At 37.6% G+C, this 23,233-nt stretch overlaps 2 protein-coding genes across 3 annotated transcripts; both read left to right on the top strand.

The window, feature by feature from the left end:
* The first annotated feature begins 5,079 nt into the window (after positions 1 to 5,079).
* On the top strand, positions 5,080 to 8,434 carry LOC141769910 (C-C motif chemokine 19-like). Its single transcript, XM_074639429.1, has 4 exons — positions 5,080 to 5,269; positions 6,828 to 6,951; positions 7,059 to 7,173; positions 7,969 to 8,434. The coding sequence occupies exons 1-4, from the start codon at positions 5,200 to 5,202 to the stop codon at positions 7,999 to 8,001; spliced, it is 342 nt and encodes a 113-aa protein (XP_074495530.1). The 5' UTR covers positions 5,080 to 5,199; the 3' UTR covers positions 8,002 to 8,434.
* Positions 8,435 to 14,089: 5,655 nt separating this feature from the next.
* Positions 14,090 to 23,085, top strand: LOC141769908 (ubiquitin carboxyl-terminal hydrolase 46-like). Of its 2 annotated transcripts, none has more exons than XM_074639428.1 (14): positions 14,090 to 14,243; positions 15,546 to 15,654; positions 15,785 to 15,853; positions 15,985 to 16,046; positions 16,933 to 17,088; positions 17,251 to 17,307; positions 17,476 to 17,607; positions 17,750 to 17,873; positions 20,141 to 20,292; positions 20,438 to 20,611; positions 20,758 to 20,872; positions 20,994 to 21,051; positions 21,845 to 22,002; positions 22,698 to 23,085. In XM_074639428.1, the coding sequence occupies exons 1-14, from the start codon at positions 14,173 to 14,175 to the stop codon at positions 22,698 to 22,700; spliced, it is 1,440 nt and encodes a 479-aa protein (XP_074495529.1). In that variant the 5' UTR covers positions 14,090 to 14,172; the 3' UTR covers positions 22,701 to 23,085. The 2 variants fall into 2 exon arrangements, with proteins under 2 accessions (XP_074495529.1, XP_074495528.1); XM_074639427.1 differs by having other exon boundaries at positions 15,782 to 15,853.
* Positions 23,086 to 23,233: the final 148 nt, after the last annotated feature.

Raw genomic sequence — 23,233 nt, 5'->3', positions numbered from 1 at the left:
AAATGTGAGTGGATTTTCCGTTTGGCGAGCAACTCTCTGAAGGCTTCTGTCCTCTGCTCTCTGTGTGTTGGAGTTTGACACACACACACACACACAAAACAGCACCATGCAACAGTGTGAAGATGTTGGGTTTGTCTACTCTTTCAGAGATCCTTTATTGATTTCTTCAAGAAGAAGATTCACTCGTGTGGAAATAACTGAACTGAAAATCTGATCAGAGATCCTTTATTGATTTGTTTGAGAAGAGGATTCACTCGTGGGGGAAAAATCTGAACTGAACTGAACAAACTGAATTTCTATCTTTTGTTGTTTATTGCTAAATCACTGAAAAGTTTTTTTTTTTTATTATCAAAATAATTTAATTTAAATACATATTTAATGGTCTAATGGTGACAATGTCAGTGAATTTAAACTACTGCTTGCAATCTGAAGATATACGTATATAGAGAGAGTGCGTGTGTGCTTGTACAGCTCAGCTGTTTTTTTACAGTCATTGAGCTATACCTGAGGAATAAAGTCTCAAAATGTTCCTTTTTTTTTTTTTACCGTGGTATCAAATTGGGTATTGAGAACCGTGGAAATTCACTGGTATTGGTATCAACAACTAGATTTCTGGTATCATGACATCCCTAGTCTGATTCATGTCATTAAGCAACATTTGAATGTAGTATGGTACAGTAGGTTTAAAGGTACAGTGTGTAGGATTTGGCGACATCTAGTGGTGTGGTTGCAGATTGCAACCGAGTACCCCTCCGCTGACGCTTCCCTTTCCAAGACCACGGTTTTGCACTCTGCGCCTCACATTACCGCAGTTTAACAAGCGTGTCGAAGAACTACGGTGGCCTTCAGGTAATGTAAAAACGTAAAAGGCTCTCTCTAGAGCCGGTGTTTGGTTTGTCTGTTCTGGGCTACTGTAGAAACATGGCAGACTCCGTGCTCCCTTAGTAGATATGAAGGGCTCATTCTAAGTTAACAAAAACACGACGAGTCTTTGTTTCAGGTGATTATACACAAATGAAAACATAGTTATGAATATTATATTCCATTTCTGCAAATAGATCCCCCGAAATGTTAAAAACTGTTCCTTTAAATTCATTTAAATTATCTTCATTTCAAGTTAATGTGTAATTTAATCAAGAAAACAGAAAAAAAAGTGTTTGAAATTCAATTAAGCTGCATGACCTTTGAACTTCTTTGACCTTGATGCTCACAAGTGTGTACAGTTGGCAAGAATTACAGACGAAAATGTTATATTAAAGTCTTCAAAGACTCCTCAGGGAAGGTAAAACAAGTCCCTTCCAGTAAGGCTAGGATGTGGATATGTAATGACATGCTCACTCCTAAAACACTTGACAAGGGCTGCTGTCTGGAGTCCTGCCAGATTTTCCTCCGCAGACAACAACTCAGGTCCGTCCACTTTTTTTATGTTCCAGTAAGTGCTTCAGCAGGGGAAAGTACAGGATAGTAAATACAGCAGACAGATATGGCAGACATCCAGCTAGTGATTTACAAGAAAGGAAACTTACTCTGTAAATGCTCCATCAGCTCTTACAGCATGTGAACAAATAGTTGTGTGCCTGATGATGAAATAAGTCAGTCATAGACATTAGTCTGATAACATACCAATTAAATAATGGTTCATGTTATAGGGAACACAGCCCAGCCTGACTGTACTTCTTCAGAACAGTAAGTGGGAAGAGAAAGTCACACTTTATGCAAATGTGGTGGTATCGGTTTCAATGGAATCACAGTTTTCTCAGAGTGGTGTCACTCCTCTTTTACATGGGAATAATCAACAAGGAAGTTCAGTCAAAGTGTGTAGTAATGCAAGTGTTTGTTCTTACTTTGGGTTGTGATTTATTTAAAAAAAAAGTTTTAAAAAGAGCACCATCATAGCATTTAATGTACTGTGATCATACCAGGATCTCATCTTGTGTGAAAATTCTTTATCTTAACCACAGACTGTATATAAGAAGAGGAAGTAGTCACACTGATGTCGCCCATTGGTTTGTGAACTGAGTTTTGAAGCCTTGAGTTCGGCATTTTGGCCGATGCCATCTTAGTTTTCAGCCGTCACAATCTTGGTTTTTGGCCGTCGCCATCTCAATAGGCTCGTGCAAGATGAACTGCCCCTCGCCTGGAAAGAAGACGAGATCAGGCGGCAGCAGCAGGGGGCTGCGGTCAAGTCGGACAGTCTCCAGCCGTTTCGAGCAGCCTTCAAAGAATTTACAGGAAGGCACAGAAAAAATGACTTCCTGTAGATCCGATCTGTAGGTTACTTGTCGTTTGCAGACCACGTTGGGATTTATTTATATTTGTTTGTAAGTCTATACATACATACATACATACATACATAATGAGCACTCGTTTGTGTTATATATAGATAACCTTCATTATTATAATAATTATTATCGACCATACAAGATGTGTTTAACAGATGAAACCTTCATTGCACAACATGAGACTAATACAATGTACTGTTAGATATTACAATTACACAGAAACTCAAAACTAAGAGCCAATCAGCTCTTTGATCAGGCGCAAGCCAGGCGTTTCCCATAATGCCCTGGGTCTTGCAGTCGGTAGAGAGCAACTGCGGCGCCTGGCTCTAAAAACTGCGGCCGCCTCGATCTCGTGAGGTTATCGTTGCCCACGTGTGCATGACGTCAGAGCAAGTCAGCATCAAGTCGGACACAAATCTAACCTGCATGCATTGCGCGGCGATCGCCGGTGATCGCCGGTGATCGAACGAGCCTGTTGTTTTGCAACCAAAAGTGACACGAGAGGGTGGAGCTAAGTACAACTAAACCCTGAATAAGACATTTTTAGGCGACCAAAAATGTTATAATTAACTTTCATGAACTGAAAACACACTGTGAAAGGGTTAAAGTTCTACGAAGCAAACATGGACAACTCCCAGACCGGACAACGCCGTGGTAGCGACCTGTCAATCACAAGGTAGCCCCGCACTAAAGCCTCCCCTGCTTTATGGTCTATTAGACTCTAAATGGGACCATAATCTACTAAATGAACATCATGCTGTATTGAAGAAGACTTGAAACTACCGATTGAGACCATAAACTCATGTTTACAATGTTTACTTAGGTAATAAATCAAGAGAGAAGTAGGCTCATTTACTCATAAACTTCTATACAATCAAACTTCTTTTTGCAGCCAGAGGAGTCGCCTCCTGCTGGCTGTTAGAAAGAATACAAGTTTAACTCGTGGGAACTCAAACCTTTGAATCAGGAAACCATTATCTTTACTTAACTGTCTTCTGAGATGTTTTGTCTTCATGTTACCAGAAAGAGAGCTGACTTCATTGCAGGTGCTTTTTGGAAAACCATATCCGCAAATGTTAATGACTTCATAGTATTAATATAATAACTGGGGTTTTGTTGACTTTCCATCCATCCATTATCTGTAACTGCTTATCCTATTCAAGGTCACGACGGGGCTGGAGCCGATCCCTGCTGACATTGGGCAAAGGCGGGGGAACACCCTAGACTGGTTGCCAGAGTATCACAGTGATGATACATGGAAACAGACAACCATTCACGCCCACATTCACACCTACGGAGAGTCAACAATTAACCTGTTGGATTGTGGGAGAAAGCCCCCACTAACACGAGGAGAACATGCAAAGTCCACACAGACGGGCCACGAGCCGTGTTTGAACCTGTTGTATTTACTATGTTGGACTTTCCCTGCTGGAGCACTTACAGGAAGATAAAAACAGTTAAAGGACCCGAGGTGTCGCCTGTGGCAGGAAAATCTGGCAGGGAATCCAGACAGCAGTCCTTGTCAAGTGTTTTAGGAGTGAGCACGTCATTACATACCCACATCCTGGCCTGTACCTCTTGCTGTGAGGCGACAGTGCTAACCACTGCACCTGACCTGGACATATAACAATAAACTAGCTTTTTTTATTGGAAGATAAAACTTTTGAATCTACTGCTGCTATTAAATTGAATAGATTGGCCCTATTGTCATGTATCGGCCCGATATCTATCGGTACATCCTTATTTCATAGCTCTGCTAGAATATTCAGCCCGTTCTCAAACCCAGTGCGTCAAATACTTACTGACGCACCGGGCTGTCCATTAACTGCATTGTAAACCCAGCAGCCCAGCAAACCCAGCAACAGTAAACACTCAAGAAAAAGTGCTGTGGTGACGTAGTTTAAAGAGCGTTTAAAGAGACACTCATGGCGGGCGGGACGGGGAGGTGGATGGGTCCAACAAACACAAGGGTTTTCTTCCAGGATGTCCCGTGTGTTACACTTTCACTTTACAATCAGCTGTTCGTTCGTGTCCCGTGTTCACGTCAAGTCACATTTTTACCATACAAACGTAGTAATTTTAAGTTCAACCATGTTGTTTTTTCCTAAACCTAACTACGACATTTTGTCGCCTGAACCTAAGCAAGTGTTTTTGTTTAATTCACGACGTTTAAGCACGTGTTTACTACGACCGAAAAGTGACGCCGAGGGCTCTGACAAAGCATCAGTATGTGACGAGTTGGAATATTACACGGATTGTGACAGCTTTTCAATATGACTTCCAAAAAAGCAGCACTGAACACTTGTTTATCATATAAAGCAAAGTGTTTCTAAGAGTAGAAGCCAAACATATTCCAAAATGCTCTTTTAAGGCATTTCTACAATGCAAAGTGTAAATTTGAGTTACAGAGTCAAAGCCATGCGCCTTAATGATGACTATATTTCTGTTTAGCTGCTTCTATTGAAGTGTAAATGTTCATATAGGTGAGGGGTTAAATCACTTGTTTGTTTAAGGATTAGAGAAGTGTGCCAGTTACCGAGAGGTGGCCTGACTCATAGTGTGACAAACCGCTACCTTAGAAGGAGAAGGTCTGAGGATTACTGGGAATTAAAAAAAAGAGCTGGTAAATATATATACAAAGAAGGGAGGGGGATAAGAAGTAGCTTCTCAGTTAATGATGGATTTCAAGTGAGTGACCGAGGGGACAAGAGGAGGAGGAGGAGGAGGAAGAGGAGGAGGTGCTGCAGAGAAAATTAAAAGTGAAAGTGGACACTCACAGCATATAAGAGCAGCCAGACCACACAGAGACAGTATCCTCACATCCTCTTCCACAGCAGGTGCTGAAAGTAAAACCAGGCTCAGCCAATCAGCCTTCCAGAGACACGAAGAGACGACCTCGCCAGCTCAGCAACCAGACATGGCTCCGTGGGGCAACACCAAACTCTTCTTCTGCATCCTCTTCATCACCTGCTGCTGCTACTGCACAGGTGAGTTTTGCATCCTCCCAGGCTCACCAGCAAACTGTAACAGCAATGCCGTTATCTTCCATCTGAGCTGAAAAAGACAACAACAGGATGTAATTTATCTGAGTAAATCTGAGGTTTAAAAACAAATCTGTGGTTTTTCACTTGACTTGAAAATTCAGCTTTCCGAGTTTGCATTTAGAGTTTTTGAAGTGAATTTTACTTCACCTTAAAACTCACTTTCATCAATTTCTTCAAGTTCTCCTTACAGTCTAAAATTGTGTCTAAGAGAGGTTTAATGTCTGTTTGGCACATGACACCCTCTATCCAGATATTGAAACACAAAAAAAGAGGAAAGAAAAGTAGCCGTTGCAATAGTGGAATTACAATATGAAGAAACAGAATAGCAGTATTTAGTAAATATAATGTGTAAGATATGAAATAAAGCATATATTAAGTAAACTAACTTGAATAGTTTCAATAAACCGCTTTAATACTGAAATCTATGCAGCACTTAACGACAGGAAAATGAAAGAATGCCTTTAAATAATGTTGTTACATCTGAATATTAGTTACCAAAGGAGCAAAGTAAACACAGCAAGGCGGCGGTGAGGGCGGTGCTGCTGGTATTCCCCTGTCCTCGGTTACTCTTTGTAGTACAGTAGGTGAAAGTTAACGATTAACTGCTGGAAATCCCAGTCCGGTGACAAGTGAGGCAACTTTCGTTATTTCAACAATGACACAACACTACTGCATCCTTAGTAATGATAACTAGGCCTTGAGTATAACAATGAATTTCTTACTGGGGGTCGACTCCAGTTTCAGGAGTTCAGCTCATAATATGTTTATTTTAATCATTGATTGTACTTTTAGCAGTTAGTTTTTGTTTGCCACTCGAGCTTTTATCGTGTCAAAATTCTAGAGATCTTTTTTAAACTTCATTGCAAGATTGCAGAGTGCAAATGTTAAATCTGCAGTTGCTTACACAGCATCAGTTTTGTATTATCAAGTAAAAGGATATCGAGAAAAAGGTGCACATATGAAGAATTGATGATTCCAAAATAAGATTTATTGAGTACAACTACAACATTTCCACACTGCATCATGTGAATAAGAAGATCCATATTATAGTCATGGTCTTAAGAAATAAAAATACTACATATAATATACATCTTTGTAGATCTACGGAGATCTCAGTCGCCTGTTTCATACGAATAAATTTTACGTCACCTGATAGATCTTATTGAAGTTATAACCAGATGTCCGTAATGTGTTCCTGCTATAAAACCTCACCGCTCAAACGTTTGACAGGCTGCAAAGTGTCAGCTTGCCACACCCCATCCTTCACCCACACACATACAGAACTACAAACAAATGAACCTGTACGTGTAAATGAAACTTATGTTTTGCAGCAAATTTGCACTTCAGTGATTGGTCGGGACTTATTGCACATTTTATTTCGCTTTTTCTGTGTTTAATCTGATGGTTTTTTTTAAACTAGAATCCTTAGATTGAATCAAGTTATGGCTTGAATTAATTATTGGAATTGATTATAACTAATGTGACCCTCTCTGTCTTTCAGTGACATTTGCGCAGATACCCATGGACTGCTGCTTGAGCGTCAGAAACAGAACAATTGATAAACAAGTTGTTGCAGGCTACCGTCGACAGTACAGCGGACAGGGCTGCTCTATTGACGCCATGATGTGAGTTTAGGTTGTGTGTGTGGGACTCAGGGATGCACAAATACAGTCATCGTATCTCACTCTGACTCATGATGATAATTGATTTGATGATTTGGTGCTCTTTGCAGTTTTGTGGCCAGACGTGGCAAGAAACTCTGTGTGCCTCATGACGAGCCATGGGTCCAAGACTTGGTGAAGCATGTGATTTTCTTGGAGAAATACTGCAAGAAGCACAACTACAAGGTACCTTGTCTCTAGATATTATGCTGCTATGCAACTTAAAAAGGTGTTAAATAAATTGTAATAATCAATTGTTCATTACACATTCCTCACTGAAAACGTAATTACGTTACTTTATTAATTACTCAGTAGCAAAAGTAATCTGTTACATTACTTGTTACATTGCTTTCGTTACTCAGCCTTATTAAGCGACTCGTAAACCAACCCAGTCACCAGAATTTTTTTAAAAATTGAACATTTCTGCAAACCACAGTGCCAACATTTATTCCTGGCGACAGGGCTGCCAAAAGCTGCACACCTACACCTCAATGTAAAATCACAAACTGTGAAATCTCTGCAACTCTCCGCACAACAGCGAATATTCTCCAACATGTCAAACTATTCCTTTAAACGTTCATGGTGAGATCTGAGAGTTTGATATTGTTTTACCAACTGCAATGTTGGACACTTGTAGGACATAATTGGTCATTTAAAGCAGCACGATGCACACCGGCCGACTTTATCAACACTTCACTTCGTGAGAAAAGGAACTGAATTTGCAAAAAGGGTTCCTAGATTGTAATCTGTAAGGGCCGTACAAATCTTTACCAAAACCTCAGTCTGCTTAAAGCCTCATTCAGTTGAAGTGTGTTGTAAGCCATTGAACCGTGAAACCGCAGATGCTGCCAGTGGCTTTGACTCATGAGGTTGTACAGACACCGTATTGCTAGTATGTCTCAACACTTTGGGGCGGGAGCTTCAGTTTGAAGCAGCGATGACGTTATTTGCTTTCGTTTCTAAATATTTGTGTGTCTACAGGGCAATCGCTGCGTTGGCGTGCCGCATCAGTAAACTGAGAGCGACCTGTGACCCCTCCAGCCACAGCAGCAACAACAGAGCCGGAGATGACCACTGCACGTCAGGGAGGAGGGAGAAGGGATGGATCAAACCAATAAAAAATAAAATAAATATATATATATATAGAGTGATTTCTATGAGTAAAGAGTTTTTTTTACCATTATATTTTATAAAATTATGTTTAAGTTGCAATGAAAATAAAACATTTTGAAGGATTTATATATTTTTTTTGTTACATTTCTGTTTTAGAAGACCAAGAATTGTAGAAGAAATTTAAGGGTAGCCTATAAAATGTGAAAGTTTGTAAGAGTGTGTAGCTGCTCAATAAGCTAACTCTGAACAACTGAACTACTCAGGCAGCGCCAGTTTGTTTGTTGTATGGATTTCTTTGAGAGTTATAAATAAAGTCTTGTTTTTTTCTAAATCCTGAGCATGTCTTTCATTCTTTGTTGACGACACTCTTCACTGAAAATCAGTAAATGATCTTTGTTTTTTGTATTTGTTTCCTTTGAATCCCACCACAGCTGCTAACAAGTATTAGTTTCACTTTTATGATTGTTATTTTTCGGTTTACATTGCAATCGTAACATAATGTTTCGGTCATTTGACTCCTTGACGAAGGCTTGATGTCTAAATGCGTCAGTTTGTTTTTAGGTCTAACATGACTATGCCATTACAATAAAGGCATTTTAATTGTTTAAAAAAGAGAGTGCCTTGAAGTTTTCTTGTTATTTTTATCATTTTATCATTATCCAATTAGAGAAGAGGACCCGCTCCTTATGTAGATATGAAGGGCTCATTCTAAGCTAACAAAAGCACAACGGCTCTTAGTTTCAGGTGCTTATACACTAATGAAAACATAGTTATGAATATTATATTCCATTTCTGCTAATATAAATGAAATGTTAAACATTGTTCCTTTAACTTGTCATGTAGCGTCCCCATGGCCGCAGACTGGTTTTATTAGGGAGCCCAAGGTGCATATTGGCTCATTTATCTAGAAAGTTTGACCATCAATAACCCCATATTCAGCAACTGTGCCACCAATTAATATGAACGCATCAAAGAATTCTTTAAAATAATATTCGACTTCTGAAATAATCTTTTTCGAGCTAGTGTGTTCTGACTTTGGACACTTGCTACCATCTATCACGAATGAATGAATGAAAATATTTATTTGGGTTCATGTTTTTGTCAGTTTGAAGGGCCAGTTTCCTTTAAATTAAGCATTAGTTTACGGACTTAAACTCACAGATTTTGGCCTGGAGATATACAGTAGCAGGACTTCACTTGTGAGTGGAGCCCATGCTCTCCTCAGTGAATGGAAAAAGTTGTTATAAAAGATCCTGCAGATCCAGTTTGTCTGAGCTTTTGTGGCTGTTGAAAAGCTGCCGAGTTGGCATCTTTTGTGAGCTTGCACAACTCTCCTTTCAAAGTAACTTGAAACCTTTAGTTTAAGTGCATGAGAGGTTAATTGGGCATCTCTGTCGAGGTGGTTTTGTGTACATTACATAAAGAAAAAGACAATAATACTTGGATTGTGAGATGAATTTGGGGAATGCATATTAACAGGCTGCTATTAAATGTACCGTCAACTTGATTGAAGTTCACAGTGTCACCAGAAGTATTCAACAGTGTTTGTTAAAGGAAAGATTTTTTTATAGATTTTTCTCAAGATTCAAACTTTCTGATGATGAGCAGATTGATTTCCCTGACCCCGAGGTTCACACCGCTACAACAGACCTATTTATCCAGCTACTCTTTAATCTGAGAAGATGGAGTGTCACCCATTCACCTTTTAATCCTTTTATACACTTCCTTGATAAAAAAGAAAGGATTGCATTTCACATTTTGGGGCGTTTTGCAGAGCCAATAGTCTACAGTGAATGTGCCAAAGTTAATGTGACGTGCACGAGAAAAATCAAAGAAAGAAATAAGAGGAAACTGTTGAATGGAAAATACCGGGAAAGAAATATAACAAAGGTGAGGGGTTCATATGAATGCCATGGAATAAATGACTATGCACAGTAACTTTCCCATGTTGCCAAATCCCTTGGCTTGCTCTCAGTTGTGGCAGACCGCTATGAATGGTGCAACCCACGTTATGGATTTCTATGGAAAATGTCTTCACTGTTCAGGGGAATCCAGTTCCTTCTTGCTTGTGATGAACACATGAAAGATTACGAACCGTGACGCACACACAATTCACAGACTAGTGTGGCAGATAGAGCAAGTCTGGACGTGTGTCTGCGAGAAGGATTCATAGAAATATTATCAAAAATACAATGCTTTTTTTACACACAAGTTCACAAATGTGCTCATATTTGAACATCTTCAGATACATATCATGACCAAAGGTATGTGGACACATGAATATCACAAACATATGTGATAGTTGAACATGTCTTTCCAGAACCATGTGCATTAATCTGCTCCTATAACAGCCTCCACTCTTCTGGCTTCTGCAGGGATTTGCTCCCATTGAGCCATAAGAGTGTCAGTGAGCTCCAACAACTGGTGTTTGTGGGTGATCAGGTCAGGCTCACAGTCGGTGTTCCAGTTCATCCCAAAGGTGTTGGACGGGATTGAGGTCAGGTCACTTTGTGCAGACCAGTCAAGTTCTTCCACACCAAACTGGGAAAAAACATTTCTTTATGGGACCTGGCTTTGTGCACGGTGGTATTGTCATATTGATACAGAAAATGATCTTGGAAAAAAGTGTCCATATATTATTGGTCATGTAGTGTATGTTGAAGGATTGTGTGTTCTGTGGAGGGCAGGGGTCAGCAACCTTTACTATCATAACATTACGAGAACAAAGTCATAACTTTATGAGAACAAAATCGTAATATTACGAGAATAAAGTCATAACTTTACGAGAAAAAAAGTCAATAACACGTAAAATTACTACTTTATAATATTATGACTTTATTCTCATAATATTACGACTTTTTTTCTCTCAAACCTTTGACTTTAATATAATATTATGACTTTATTCTCATTATATTATGACTTTTTTCTTGAAATCTCAGATTTATTTTTTCTCCTCAATACTCCGTCGTATCATCCTACTATAGACCTACAACAATGATAAATAAAAATTAAAATGTAAACAAAAAACAGTTATTCATTTCCAATTTTTAAAAATCCATAGGGAGCCACTGGAGAGGAGCTAAAGAGCCCCATGTGGCTCCGGAGCCACAGGTTGCAGACCCCTGGTGTAGGGTGACCAGGTGTCACACTTTACGAGGGACTGCACAGCATTTTTATCCCTTATTGTCCCACGTCCCACATATTGAGACGATGTCCCTCATTTTCATTGGCTCGAGTTTACAAAAGTCAAACCGCTGCAGGACAGATCAAATCTGGCTTTTATCCAATGACAGCTGTCATCACGAGGCTGTGTGAAACTGTGCACATGCGGGTCAAGTGCAGGTTAACATTTCATCATCTTTGCTACGGTATGAAAAATGGAGAAAATTGTGAGTCACCGCAAGGTCACAAGCTCTGCAGATTTAGGCAGAATATGATGGAAACTACCACAAAGAAAAGGAAGAGCAGCTACAATAAAGACTGTGAAACTACTTATAAGTATTTATAAGCCCGTGGGAAGTCTGAAATCATTATTGGAGCTAAAATATTGTTCTGCGAGTTTAAACATTGCTATTGGTTACCATAACCCATGATGTTGAGTCTATAAGTCAACATGATCCTGTAAGGCCTTAACTGCAAAAATGACCTTTAGAAGCAATTCTGACCTGAGTTTAATAGGAGTGGATACAGATCATCAAACACTACAGACTGATCTGACTGAACTAATAAAGGAGAAAGTAAATATACTACTTCTAACACTGTGTGCCTGCACTGTTGTAAGAGCCTGAATACTGCAGTTCAGTGAACTTACAGCTGATCCAGCTTCTCTTTTACAACATCGGCACCATCTGGTGGCTGAAGTGCATCCTCATTAAATATACTGTACAGTATGTAGTATGATAATATCAGTATATTGATACAGTACATTATGTTTTCTTCAGTCACAATGTCAGGAAAAAAGTTTGTTTACAAGAAAATGTAGATTTTTATTATTAGTATTATTTTTAAAGCTCTAATATGTTGATTTAATTAGAGTGAATACAAGAAAATGTAGTTTTTTATATTATTAGCATTATTTTTAAGCTTTAATATGTTGATTTAATTAGAGTGAATACAAGAAAATTTATTTTTTGTATTAGTATTGTTTTTTTATGCTCTAATGTTGATTTAATTAGAGTGAATACAAGAAAATGTAGTTATTTTATATGATTGTTATTTTTTTTTAGCCCTAATATGTTGATTTAACCTGGGCAGGCAGCAAAACCTGTATGTAGAAACAAAGAGGCAGAAAACTGAAACTTGCATTCAGCTCAACTGCAGGATTTATTCTGCTTCCTCAACATAGAAAATACTTGATTAATGACATCCCAAAGTAATAAACAAAATGCTCGTTGTGGCATCAGGTAAGTAACAGCATCTTCAAGTACAGAGATATCACCATATCTTCAGAAAAAGTGGTTTTGCCCCCTGGATGTGCATGCACCCAGTAATGTTTGTATACAAGAAACCCGTCTATATCTCAGCATTTCATTCATTTCTGTGAGGAAAACTAAATTAAATTGTCATATTTAAAGTTTGGATTATTATTTAAGATATAAAGAGGATAAGAGCACAGTGAAGACGTGAACACAAGTTATATTCACAGTGCCTTCCCTCTTTGCAAAACAGGCTCATCCTGCATGCCAACCCGGTGTCACGGGGCGTATAAATAGCACGACATTACACGGACATTCTGCATGTCATGAGGACGCATTTTAGGCTTTCTGTGTGTCATTTGTACGCCACGCAACACAACTACAGTAACATCTGCAGTTGGGTTGAGGCAACAAATCCACTTAGGTTTAGGAACAACATCATTGGCCTTAAAATAGTATGTCAAATACGTATGGACATAACGTAACATAACTATGGAAAAAACACATCACAAACATCACTAAAAATTAATTATTAAATTATTCTGCATTACTAGCTCTGAGCGTAGCGTAAAGAGCTGATAGAACAATTGCCAAGCATCAGGGAGAAGAAAACGCTGAATTTGTAAAAAAAAAAAACAAGCCTGTTGAGTATGTGTGATTGTTAAAAATAAAAAAATAAAATACAGAGAATTGTAATAAAAGTTCCTAAAAATAACAGGAAATCTCATCTCTAATGCAATATTCACAGGGAATCAAATAATCTGCTCAAAATGCATCCAATTATACACAAACTACCTGCAATACTTGCATTGACTATTTGGGTTAATCTTACAGTTTATCAGTTGTTCTGTACTGTTATTGTTTTGAATTGAATATAATATGGAATATCCATAAGATATGTCACTTATGACACTTATGTCACTGCGATGGACTGGCGACCTGTCCAGGGTGTACCCTGCCTTCGCCCAATGTCGGCTGGGATCGGCTCCAGCCCCCCCGCGACCCCTAACGGGATAAGCGGTTGCAGATGGATGGATGGATGGATGGATGTCACTTAGTCAGGGGTCTTCAGTTTATTCAATAATAGAAAGGAAAAAGGTTGGGAATCACTAACAGAATTTACCATCAAGGTGTATTTGGTGTATATTTCTGCTTGTCACAGCCAGGAGTAGTAATAATTAGTGAGTGCATTTCACAACATAAAGTTTATATCAACATTAAAATCAACATAATATTTACTGAACTCCTGCGAGATATGACAAAAAGTAGGCCTGTACCTCTGGGGTCTGCAGGGACCCAAGTTGCGAGGATGAGGGTTATTATTTGTAAAGTATTAGTGTCTAAAAGCTTCTAGCTAGCTAGTGGAGGATTTACAGTAAAGACAGTAACATTTAAAACATAACATGACATCATCAACATTCCATCATCATCAACATTCCATCATCAATATTCCATCATTTGCATACAGAACAGAATGCGACAGAAATCTAAATTATGACATCATGATTCACATTCTAGAATTATTAGAATTATGTTCTATAGTCACAGGGTTACTGACGGATCAGTTGAACTTGAAGACCCCAGCAGTACAGACAGAGATTAGCGAGATTACCCGTTAACTACCAGTCTTACATTTGTCAAATTTAGCAAAACTAAGATGGAAAATAGATTTTTTTTTAAATCTACGAAGATGGCGCAGATGAACCAGCACTCCCGCCCTCAGAAGGGGTAAGGAAATACATAACTGTCATTTATCCCTGTTATCCCAACTGCTTCTTAACTTCAATGGTCAGTTTTAATTAGCTGCCTGTGTTAATAAGGGTTTAGATGATTTTACCAAAAGCATTTAAGTAAAAACACAAGTGTTCAAATGTTTTAGGATGTGGTGGTGCAGAGCCTTAGACCTGCTGACACTTTAAAGCAAAACAATTAATTGGTTTTGAACTGTTAAAATCTTGGAGCACTAAAATTATAACTAAATAAAATAAATTAGATTAAATTAGATACAGGCAAAAACATTGTTTTTCAATGCACTGGTTAATTTTGAGATTTCGGGCTATTTTGCTTCCATAACATGTCGTCTTTCAGACTTTTAGAAAGAAAACATCCAAAATATACATTTGGGTGTTTATTTTACTACATTTTGTCTATTTGTGTCTGTAGATTTATCTTAAATTCACCAAAGGTTACCATTAGATAATGCCTCATTTGCATATTTAAACATCAAATTTCATAAAACCTATAATACAAAAAATAATTGTCTTAATGTCAATAATCAACTGAGAAAGTTTCATGATGATATCTATTAGTTAAATTCTTTACCATATTCACCTGCATTGTCTTGCAAAATGTGTGTAGATTTACAATCCATATCTTTAAAGGCCGTTTTCTTTAAATTATTTTTTATCAAACTCTGAGCCAGAAATCTCCACTTTAGTAGCACTCACATACACTAAACTTTCCAGTTTCAATCTTGTTTATAATCTGAAGGTTTTTACAGAAGGGTTTGTTCATATATCATCCATAGCCTGATTTATACAACATTTTATTCCTAAAAACATGGTGAAATTGGATTTTTTTTTTTTATGGCTGTCGACAGTATTTTCTGATTTATGGAGTGATAAAAAGAGATATCCAAAATTCACGTCTTTAAAAAACCTTTGACACTAATATGTAAAAAAAATTAAACAAGAATTTTGAACCTGGCTTTATCCAATGTTCAGATTTCTGTTCTGAAAATGTTTGCAAATTCGCACACATTTAAAAAGATAATGCCTCATTTGCATATTCAAAACATACATTTTCAGAAACATGTAATACAAAAAATAATAGTCTGAATGTTAGTAATCAACTGGGGATGTTTCGTGTTGATATCTATCTGTAGTGTCTCAAAGTCTTTAAATATGTGGCAACATTTTTTGCCATTGTGTTGATTGTGAGAATGATTATTCTATGTAAACAATTCTTGCAAATTATTTCTGATTTATGCCTCTGCTAAACATGAAAAACTGTGTTTCTCTTTAACACCAGTATCCTAAAAACTCCTGCTGCTCCAGTCACTGCAAAGCCAGCTAAGGCTGGGACAGACAAAAAGACCAAGAAGACGAAACTGTGCAATCGTCTCTTCAGTCGGTTTAAAGTATGTTTGACAGAAAGTGTCAGAACTTCATGTTAACCTCATTTAGAGTAGTCTTCAACTTTATAGTTGTTGATGACCACAAAAATAGATGTTGTTTTCTCATAATATTGTTTTTACTCTACAGAAGAAGGAAGGTGTACTAAAGGAGAAAACAGCCAAGAAGACGTCCTTTTGTTGTTGGCTGTTAAAGTGCTGGAAGGTATGTTTCACAGAAAGAGCCAATGTGACTACTTATTCACCAGTCAGGACTAAATCAGGGTACTGCTATGGTTCATTGTTCATACATATGTTTGTTTATTGAACCATGAATGTTTGTCTTTCCTCCAACAGAGAAAACATCGGGTCGCACCACAACAAGAGGAGAAGAAGAACTCTCCGAAACCTCAAAAGAGGTAATGACATTAATTTAACGCTGCTTTCAGTGTCAGGAACAAAGAAAGTCTTGATCGTTTTCTTATTTTCATCAATACTGTATACTCACATACATATTTATTATCATTTTTATTTTCAACTGACTTACTTACCATTACTATTATTACTACTATTATTACTACTATTATTACTACTATTATTATTATTATTATTAATATTAATATTAATATTAATAATAATAATAATAATAATAATAATAATAATAATAATAATAATTTGGCTGTTTCTCTTTGCTTTTATTTTTTATATATTTCCCTCACATAAAAATATTGCTTTTGGATTTATGGTTATGTTAAAGCATGTTCTTTGTCTTAGTCATTGATAGTGTATGATGAAATTATTTATTTTTTTATCTTTCAGATCAAAGTACGTGTACGGTTTAACGGAGTCAATAAATTGTAAAAAAGAAAATTACTTTAACGTTGCTTTCAGTGTCAGGAACAAATACAGTGTTGATCGTTTTCTTATATTCACTGATCAACACTGTATACTCACATACATAATCTACTTAATCTGACATGATATCATCTTTTTAACTATAAATAACCTTTACAATAATCATCATCAGCATCATACAGTTATCTGGTCAAAATGAGGTTGTTTTAGTTTAAATCGTGCAGTAATATTCTGTAGAGGGGATTCTTAAAACAATTTCTTTATTATAATTTCATTTTCAACTAATATTCTTAACATTATTATTATTTATTGTTAATAATAACAATAATTGTTATATTTTGTCTGTTTCTCTTTGCTTTTATTTTATTTCTTTTTCTTTTCATATATATATATTTATATAATTTTACCTTAGTTCCTCTCTTGACAATGACAATCTGTTTCTTCTTCCAGAAACAACCCTGTAGAAGTGAACGTGTCAGATCGTACAGAAGTCAAGCCGTTCGTCCCACCGCAGGATGATGACCCTTTGCCTGATGTCTCGTTCCCGGCACGTTTACCCGACACCACTGCCCCGAAGGCGCCAAAACTGGGGGAGCAATCCATATGGTGAGTGAAAAACTGTCTCCACATTTTTTAATCTTCTAAATCTCACTAATATTATGATATCACTAATGTTAACAAGCATTAGAAAACATCAGCTTTTTATAAAGTGTTCAGCCTTTTAATGTGTTTCTTAACCATGTCTTTGTGTTTTTTATGTCTCTGTAGCACCAAACGTAGTTTTGTCGGAGGCCTTAACGGAGGTTCAAACGCCATCTGCTACGGGTGAGTACATCTGCAAATGGATCAAAGTTGTAACGAGGCACGAATCCATCAAACCAAACTAGAATATGTGTGCATGTTGGGAGATACATGAACCACAGTTTGTGATTGGTCAGTGAAGATGTGATGATGTTGACGTGCGTTCTGACTCGCTGTGTTTTTGAGTTTCAGGTTGCCAAACATTGGCCAGAACTGCTACATGATCTCCACCCTGCAGAGTTTACTGACACTGGAGGACTTCATGGGTGACATCAGCCGCATGGAGAACATCTGGAGTTCAGCCCCCAAGGCTCAAATGATAAAGTACAGCAGCCACACCCACACCCACACACACACACATATACCCTCATGTCATCCTCAAGTGTCTCCACAACCCCGAGGAACAAAATGAAATAACAGAGCTAACAGCAGAAATGCTTCATTTCATTTATCTCACCCTCTGCAGGAGATTGATGGAGATCAGGGACGCTCGCACCTCCACAAACGGTCAAATTAAAATCGCCGCACTGGATTCCTTTAAGGCGGCGGTGTCTGCCTGCGCTCCTGAGTTCGGGAACAATCAGCAAAAAGTGAGTCAGCTGGTTTCATATTTTGTTGTTTCATCACCTCTGTAGCATCCCTGACTGAATGATGGAGTAACTCTCCATCTGACGGTTCACAAAAGCTTTGTTTGCTCCAAAGAGTATGCTGTGACCACACCGAAAGAGCTGCAGAGAAAACAAAACAAAACAAAAATGATTTCAATTTTTAACTTTACACAAATGACAAGCTCTGATAGGGTGCTACGGATAAGCATGTTTAACTTAAAATGTAATTATTAGTCCCCCTTTAAACTAAATCACACATAAAACGTAGCAAAAGCATTCAGTGAAAATGTAATCCATCCCAGTTCAAGCATGCCTTGCATAGCGTGGTGCAGGAATGAGTCCTAAAACACGGAAATGAGTTAGCGTTTTAGCACTTCCGGTTCCCTCGTCTGGAAGTCAATGGGTTTTTTAAATTGTTTTTTAGTTAGATGCCTGAAATAAGGTCTGCGGTTAACACAAGCTTAATAGATTTTAATGTTTTGTTCTACGATATAAAATACGTCACTCGTGAATTTTGAAGCTTTTATATGTCTTAGATAAGGCGGTTGCTAACAAGTGACTAAATGAGACTACAAAACGTCATCACGCCGACTCGTCCACTTCATGCAACCGCGGTGTAGTCGGGTGTAGTTTATAGCCAAGGTTAGCTTTTTGCTTCTGGCGATTGCATTCACACTTCAAGTTGCCCCAAATGATAACATTACAGCTTGTTTAGCGGCTGGCAGCTGCAGCGTTCTCCCTCAATACTGGACCAATCACAGAAAGTGTTGTCCCCGTTAGTCACTTTGACACAAAAACATGGGTAAAAAGGGTTCAGGTTGAAAAATACCGAAGTTATCCTTTAACTGTTCAAATGATTTAAGGCTGCCATCCTTATGAAGTTGGTGTAGATTAGTGAGTCCATGTTCGGACCATCTGCATCTGTATGGGAGGGTAATAAATCCTTTACAAATCCGAAATTGGTTAGTGCTGAAATTACTTTAAGCAATCTAAATGTTTAGTGTGACTCTCGTCCATTCAACTGATTTTCTCATAAGGAGATGTCTAGAAAATTATATATTATATTTCATCCATATTGCAAAAACCAACAGCAATAAATCCTAAACCGGAAATTAGTTATTTATTTTAGCACTTCCTGGTACACATTTTTTATTGAACAAATTCAGATTTACAAACAACATGGCTCATAGATCATTATTAGAGTAAAAGGACAAGGTGCATACAGAACAAGAACTGATAAAATATGTAAAATTATACATGAAAATAATAATAAATTCAATTAAGGGCTATAGGGGTGTATACCTGTAATTCATATTCTTCTATTATACTAAGAAGTTTCAATGCATTTTTGTTTTTCATGACTTTAAGGGCTTTTATGTGAGAAAGAAACTCAGAAGGAAACACATTAAACCAGGTTTCACTTTCATATAGTTGGATTTGTGCAAATAATATTTTCCAAGAATGAGAATGTTATTCACCAGAAAGTCATCTCTGTTATTGTCCATGATAAGACAATAAACACCATAAACAATGTCCTTTTGAGAGAAGTTTCCCTGGTTCAAGTAGCTGAACTCTAATTGCTTGTCAGTATGAGTTAATTAACAGCAGGTTGAGCCAGCTAGCTTACAAACACACTCTCTTTTTAACTAAGCAAAACTACGAAAATACATTATAAAGTCACTTATTATCAACTATATTAGTAAACTAAATATTGACAAACCTTGTTTCTTGATCAGCAAGTTGCTAAACAAACAAAAAGAATAAGAAACAATCGTTTTAATGTCTTTTTCCTCCTACAAAATAAAAGCACCCACCTTAATAACTAACAGGTTCTCTTACCGGTGTTATCCTTTCAAAATAAAATCACCCAACTTTATAACAGGATAAATATATACATTAACATTTAACCTGCATCAGGCTAAAGAACGCTTTTGTCCATCAGTCCATCTTGATGCTAAATAATAATGAATGTGCTGCTAAACACATGTGAATCCAGAGGACAGATGGTCATGTTGGGTTATGTAGGAATAATTGTGATGTGTTTTGTTTTTTGTGTGATGGGTCTTACTTGTCTGTCTGTCTGTCTGTCTACGGTAACATACTATTGTATGTGTTCTTTTTCTCAAAATGAGCTGGCTCTTTTTGAGGGTTTAGTGTAAATATGTGGTTTTATATATAGATAAATGTTATGTTTATAGAGAGTGATGTGTTAATATTAAACAAAGTATAAACTCCTCCTGTGTGTTTAGGACGCTCATGAGTTCCTGACTACGGTCCTGGACCAGGTGAGGAGTCTGGCCCCTCTGCTGAAGAGAAAAGCAGCTGTCCTGGTCAGGACTTACACCTGCCCCGTCGAGCACCACATGATGTTCAAAATGGAGAACATCCGGACGTGCAAGAGGTAAGACTGCACAGTTCAGCGTCACACACATGGCCAGCTCGCCACACCTGAACCCCCTTAATGATCTGGTCTGGAAACAGCCCTGCTCTGGTGCAACGCTGTTGCATTCTGACCTGATCTTTGCATTGTCCCCTTTAATATGCAGCTGTAGATCCCAATCAAAAAGACTGGAGGAGTTCACCTCTCTGTCTCTGGACCTGGTTCCTGGAGGATGTGTGGAAGAGATGCTGCAGAAGAGCCTGGAGACAGAGTTGGAGTTCAAGTGCAAGTGCGGGGGGAAAACGTCGGTGCTAAAATCGTCATTCGCCACTCTGCCAAAGTAAGTGACATAAATAATCACCTGACCTGGGTGGCTCCTAAACTGGGCTCCACTGACCTTTAGATTCATAATAATCAAACAAAACCCAACGTCCCTACTTTCAACTCGACACTCATTGTTATGTATTTTCATATCTTTTCCTTCAGAGTGCTCATCTTGCATCTGAAGCGTTTTCGCTTCAGTCCCTCGTATCCATACAGGCTTGAGAAGGCAGGTGATCCCGTCAAGCTGCTGAGGGACCTGGTGGTCTCCTCCAAACAGGTAAAACAAACAAAAACACCTGAGAACAAACACAAACATCAGATGACGATATGAATATAAACATGTGGACTATATGTGCTGTTGTTAACCCTTTATTATCATTAACTGTGTTCCCTCTCAGGGTGGCGGCTGCTACAGTCTGGTCAACGTCATCGACCATTTTGGCACCTTAAAAGCAGGTAAGAAAATCCCACACTGAATGTGACCTTCTGTTGTCCTCCGTCATGTTAGAAAAGTTCAACCAATGATGGAAATAACTGATTATAATTAACAGTTTTTAGTGGAACTTTATTCCCTATTTTTTTTCTTGATTTTGGTATTAGCACTCTTTGCTTTTTTAATATTTATCATTATTTATTTACAAAACTCTTATGTTTCCTGCAGATTTTTCACATTCTGCTACCTTTCTATATTTTATTTAGAAAAACATAAAATTTCAAATATCTTTTTGGTACCGCTTTTTAATAAATTGTAACTAACGGTTTTATTAATGGTTAATGCATCACTCACTAATGCTTCAATAGTGAGTTATAAGCCATTACTTAGAAAATGCCAAACCTTTTATTAATGATTTAAAGGGATAGTTCGGGGGAACTGAAGACGGTATATCGCTCTGTTCAAAGCCACCAGACTCCATTGACAAAAACAGTAATTTTACCTCTCAGAACACGGGAGTTGCCGGTCTACGGCTGCCTCGATCGGTTAGTTTGTTTGTGTTATTGTGTGACTTCGGTGAATCCAAACTAACTAGGTAAACTGTCAAAGTTAACGTGATAATAAACACGTTAATGCAAATTTGTCTTAAGGCCACTCATTTCTTTAACGAATTAACGCAACTTGCAATTTTTAGGTTGTAGCGGGCTCAGTTTTAGAGCTACAAAAACACTAAATCACTGTTGTCTGGTATCAGTTCACCTTCATAGCCTTTACTATGTCTTAAGATGTTAACAACAACAATCTCTCTCCTGTTAGGACACTACATCTCTGAAAGCGTGCACCCTGAGGTTTGTCCAGATGAGTTTGACGACCGCTGGCTCACCTTCAACGACTTGAAGGTGACTGAAACGACGGGCTGGTCCGTTTGTGAGAGGAGGCAGGAGGACGCATACATCCTGTTCTACAAAAGACACGTAAGATGACAACACCGTCACATCCTCAACTCAAGTCCAGAAGAAAAGAGAGATTTTTAAATGCACATGAAACATATTTCATATTATATATTGCTTGAGGGGGCTTAAAGCAGATTAGTAACATGGCCCTAGCACTCCATAGCCCTATGGAGGACGGAACCTGCCAGAATCAAAAATTAATAAATAAATGACCAGATAAATAAATATGCAATTAAATGTACCAAAAATAACATTAAAAATAAATGTAGGTCAAATTAATAAATTAAAAATGTGACATGAATTCATATTTCTTTTAATTTGCTTCTTTATTTATTTACCTTTGAATTAATTCCCCAAACTATCTACTATTCTATTTAATTTTCCCTTTTATTTATTTATTTATATTAGCTTAAAATGTATTTAAAGCTAATATAATTTTATATGACAACTTTATAATTCAATTTAATATTTTTATTAATTTATTAAATTTATTTATTCATTACATTTATTTTTAAATGTAATTATTTTCTCATTTATTTTAAATTTATTTTCAAAAAATATATTTATTCTCTATTGAATTGTATGTATTTATTTATTTCTACATGATTTTCCTTTGCATTTCCCCCTTATTTATTTATGTTTTGTGTCAGAAGAAGAAACATTTTTAAATGGACATGAAACATAGTGTTTACTGAATGATGTGTGTTGTTTTTCAGTAGTGGAACTAAAGACCTGGGCGGGGGGGACCTGAGCCACATGAAGAATCATCGTCATCCCCACCATGGAGCACAGATAAGTCACAGTAAGAGGAAAGGTAAGTCTTGTCTTCTTTTCTTGTGGTCTTGAGTTGCACGTGGAACTGGATGACAGATGACCGTGGCCAGTAACATCTGAAGGTCACGCCCTCGACCCCTCGGCCGCCCTGCCCATAGGAGGATGGGTTCCCCAGAAAGCCTGGTTCCTCTCAAGGTTTCTTCCTCAGAAGGAGTTTTTCCTTGCCACCGTCGCCTAATTACTGTACAGCAGGACCAGTCTGACTCCTCCGCTGTAGAGATGGTCCTGTATTGTACCAGTTTGGCTCGCTCTCTGGGGAGAACTGATTGATAAAATGTGACATAAATAGATATTTTGCTTCTTTATTTATTTACCTTTAAATTAATTCCCCCATCTACTGTTCTATTTAATTTCCCCTTTTATTTATTTATTTACATTAGCTTGAAATTTATTTGAAGCTAGTATAATTTTATAATTA

The sequence above is a fragment of the Sebastes fasciatus genome, chromosome 6 (assembly GCF_043250625.1).
Source record: "Sebastes fasciatus isolate fSebFas1 chromosome 6, fSebFas1.pri, whole genome shotgun sequence".
Taxonomy (NCBI): domain Eukaryota; kingdom Metazoa; phylum Chordata; class Actinopteri; order Perciformes; family Sebastidae; genus Sebastes; species Sebastes fasciatus.
The sequence above is the reverse complement of the archived record's forward strand: the minus strand, read 5'-3'. Positions and strand labels throughout refer to the sequence as shown.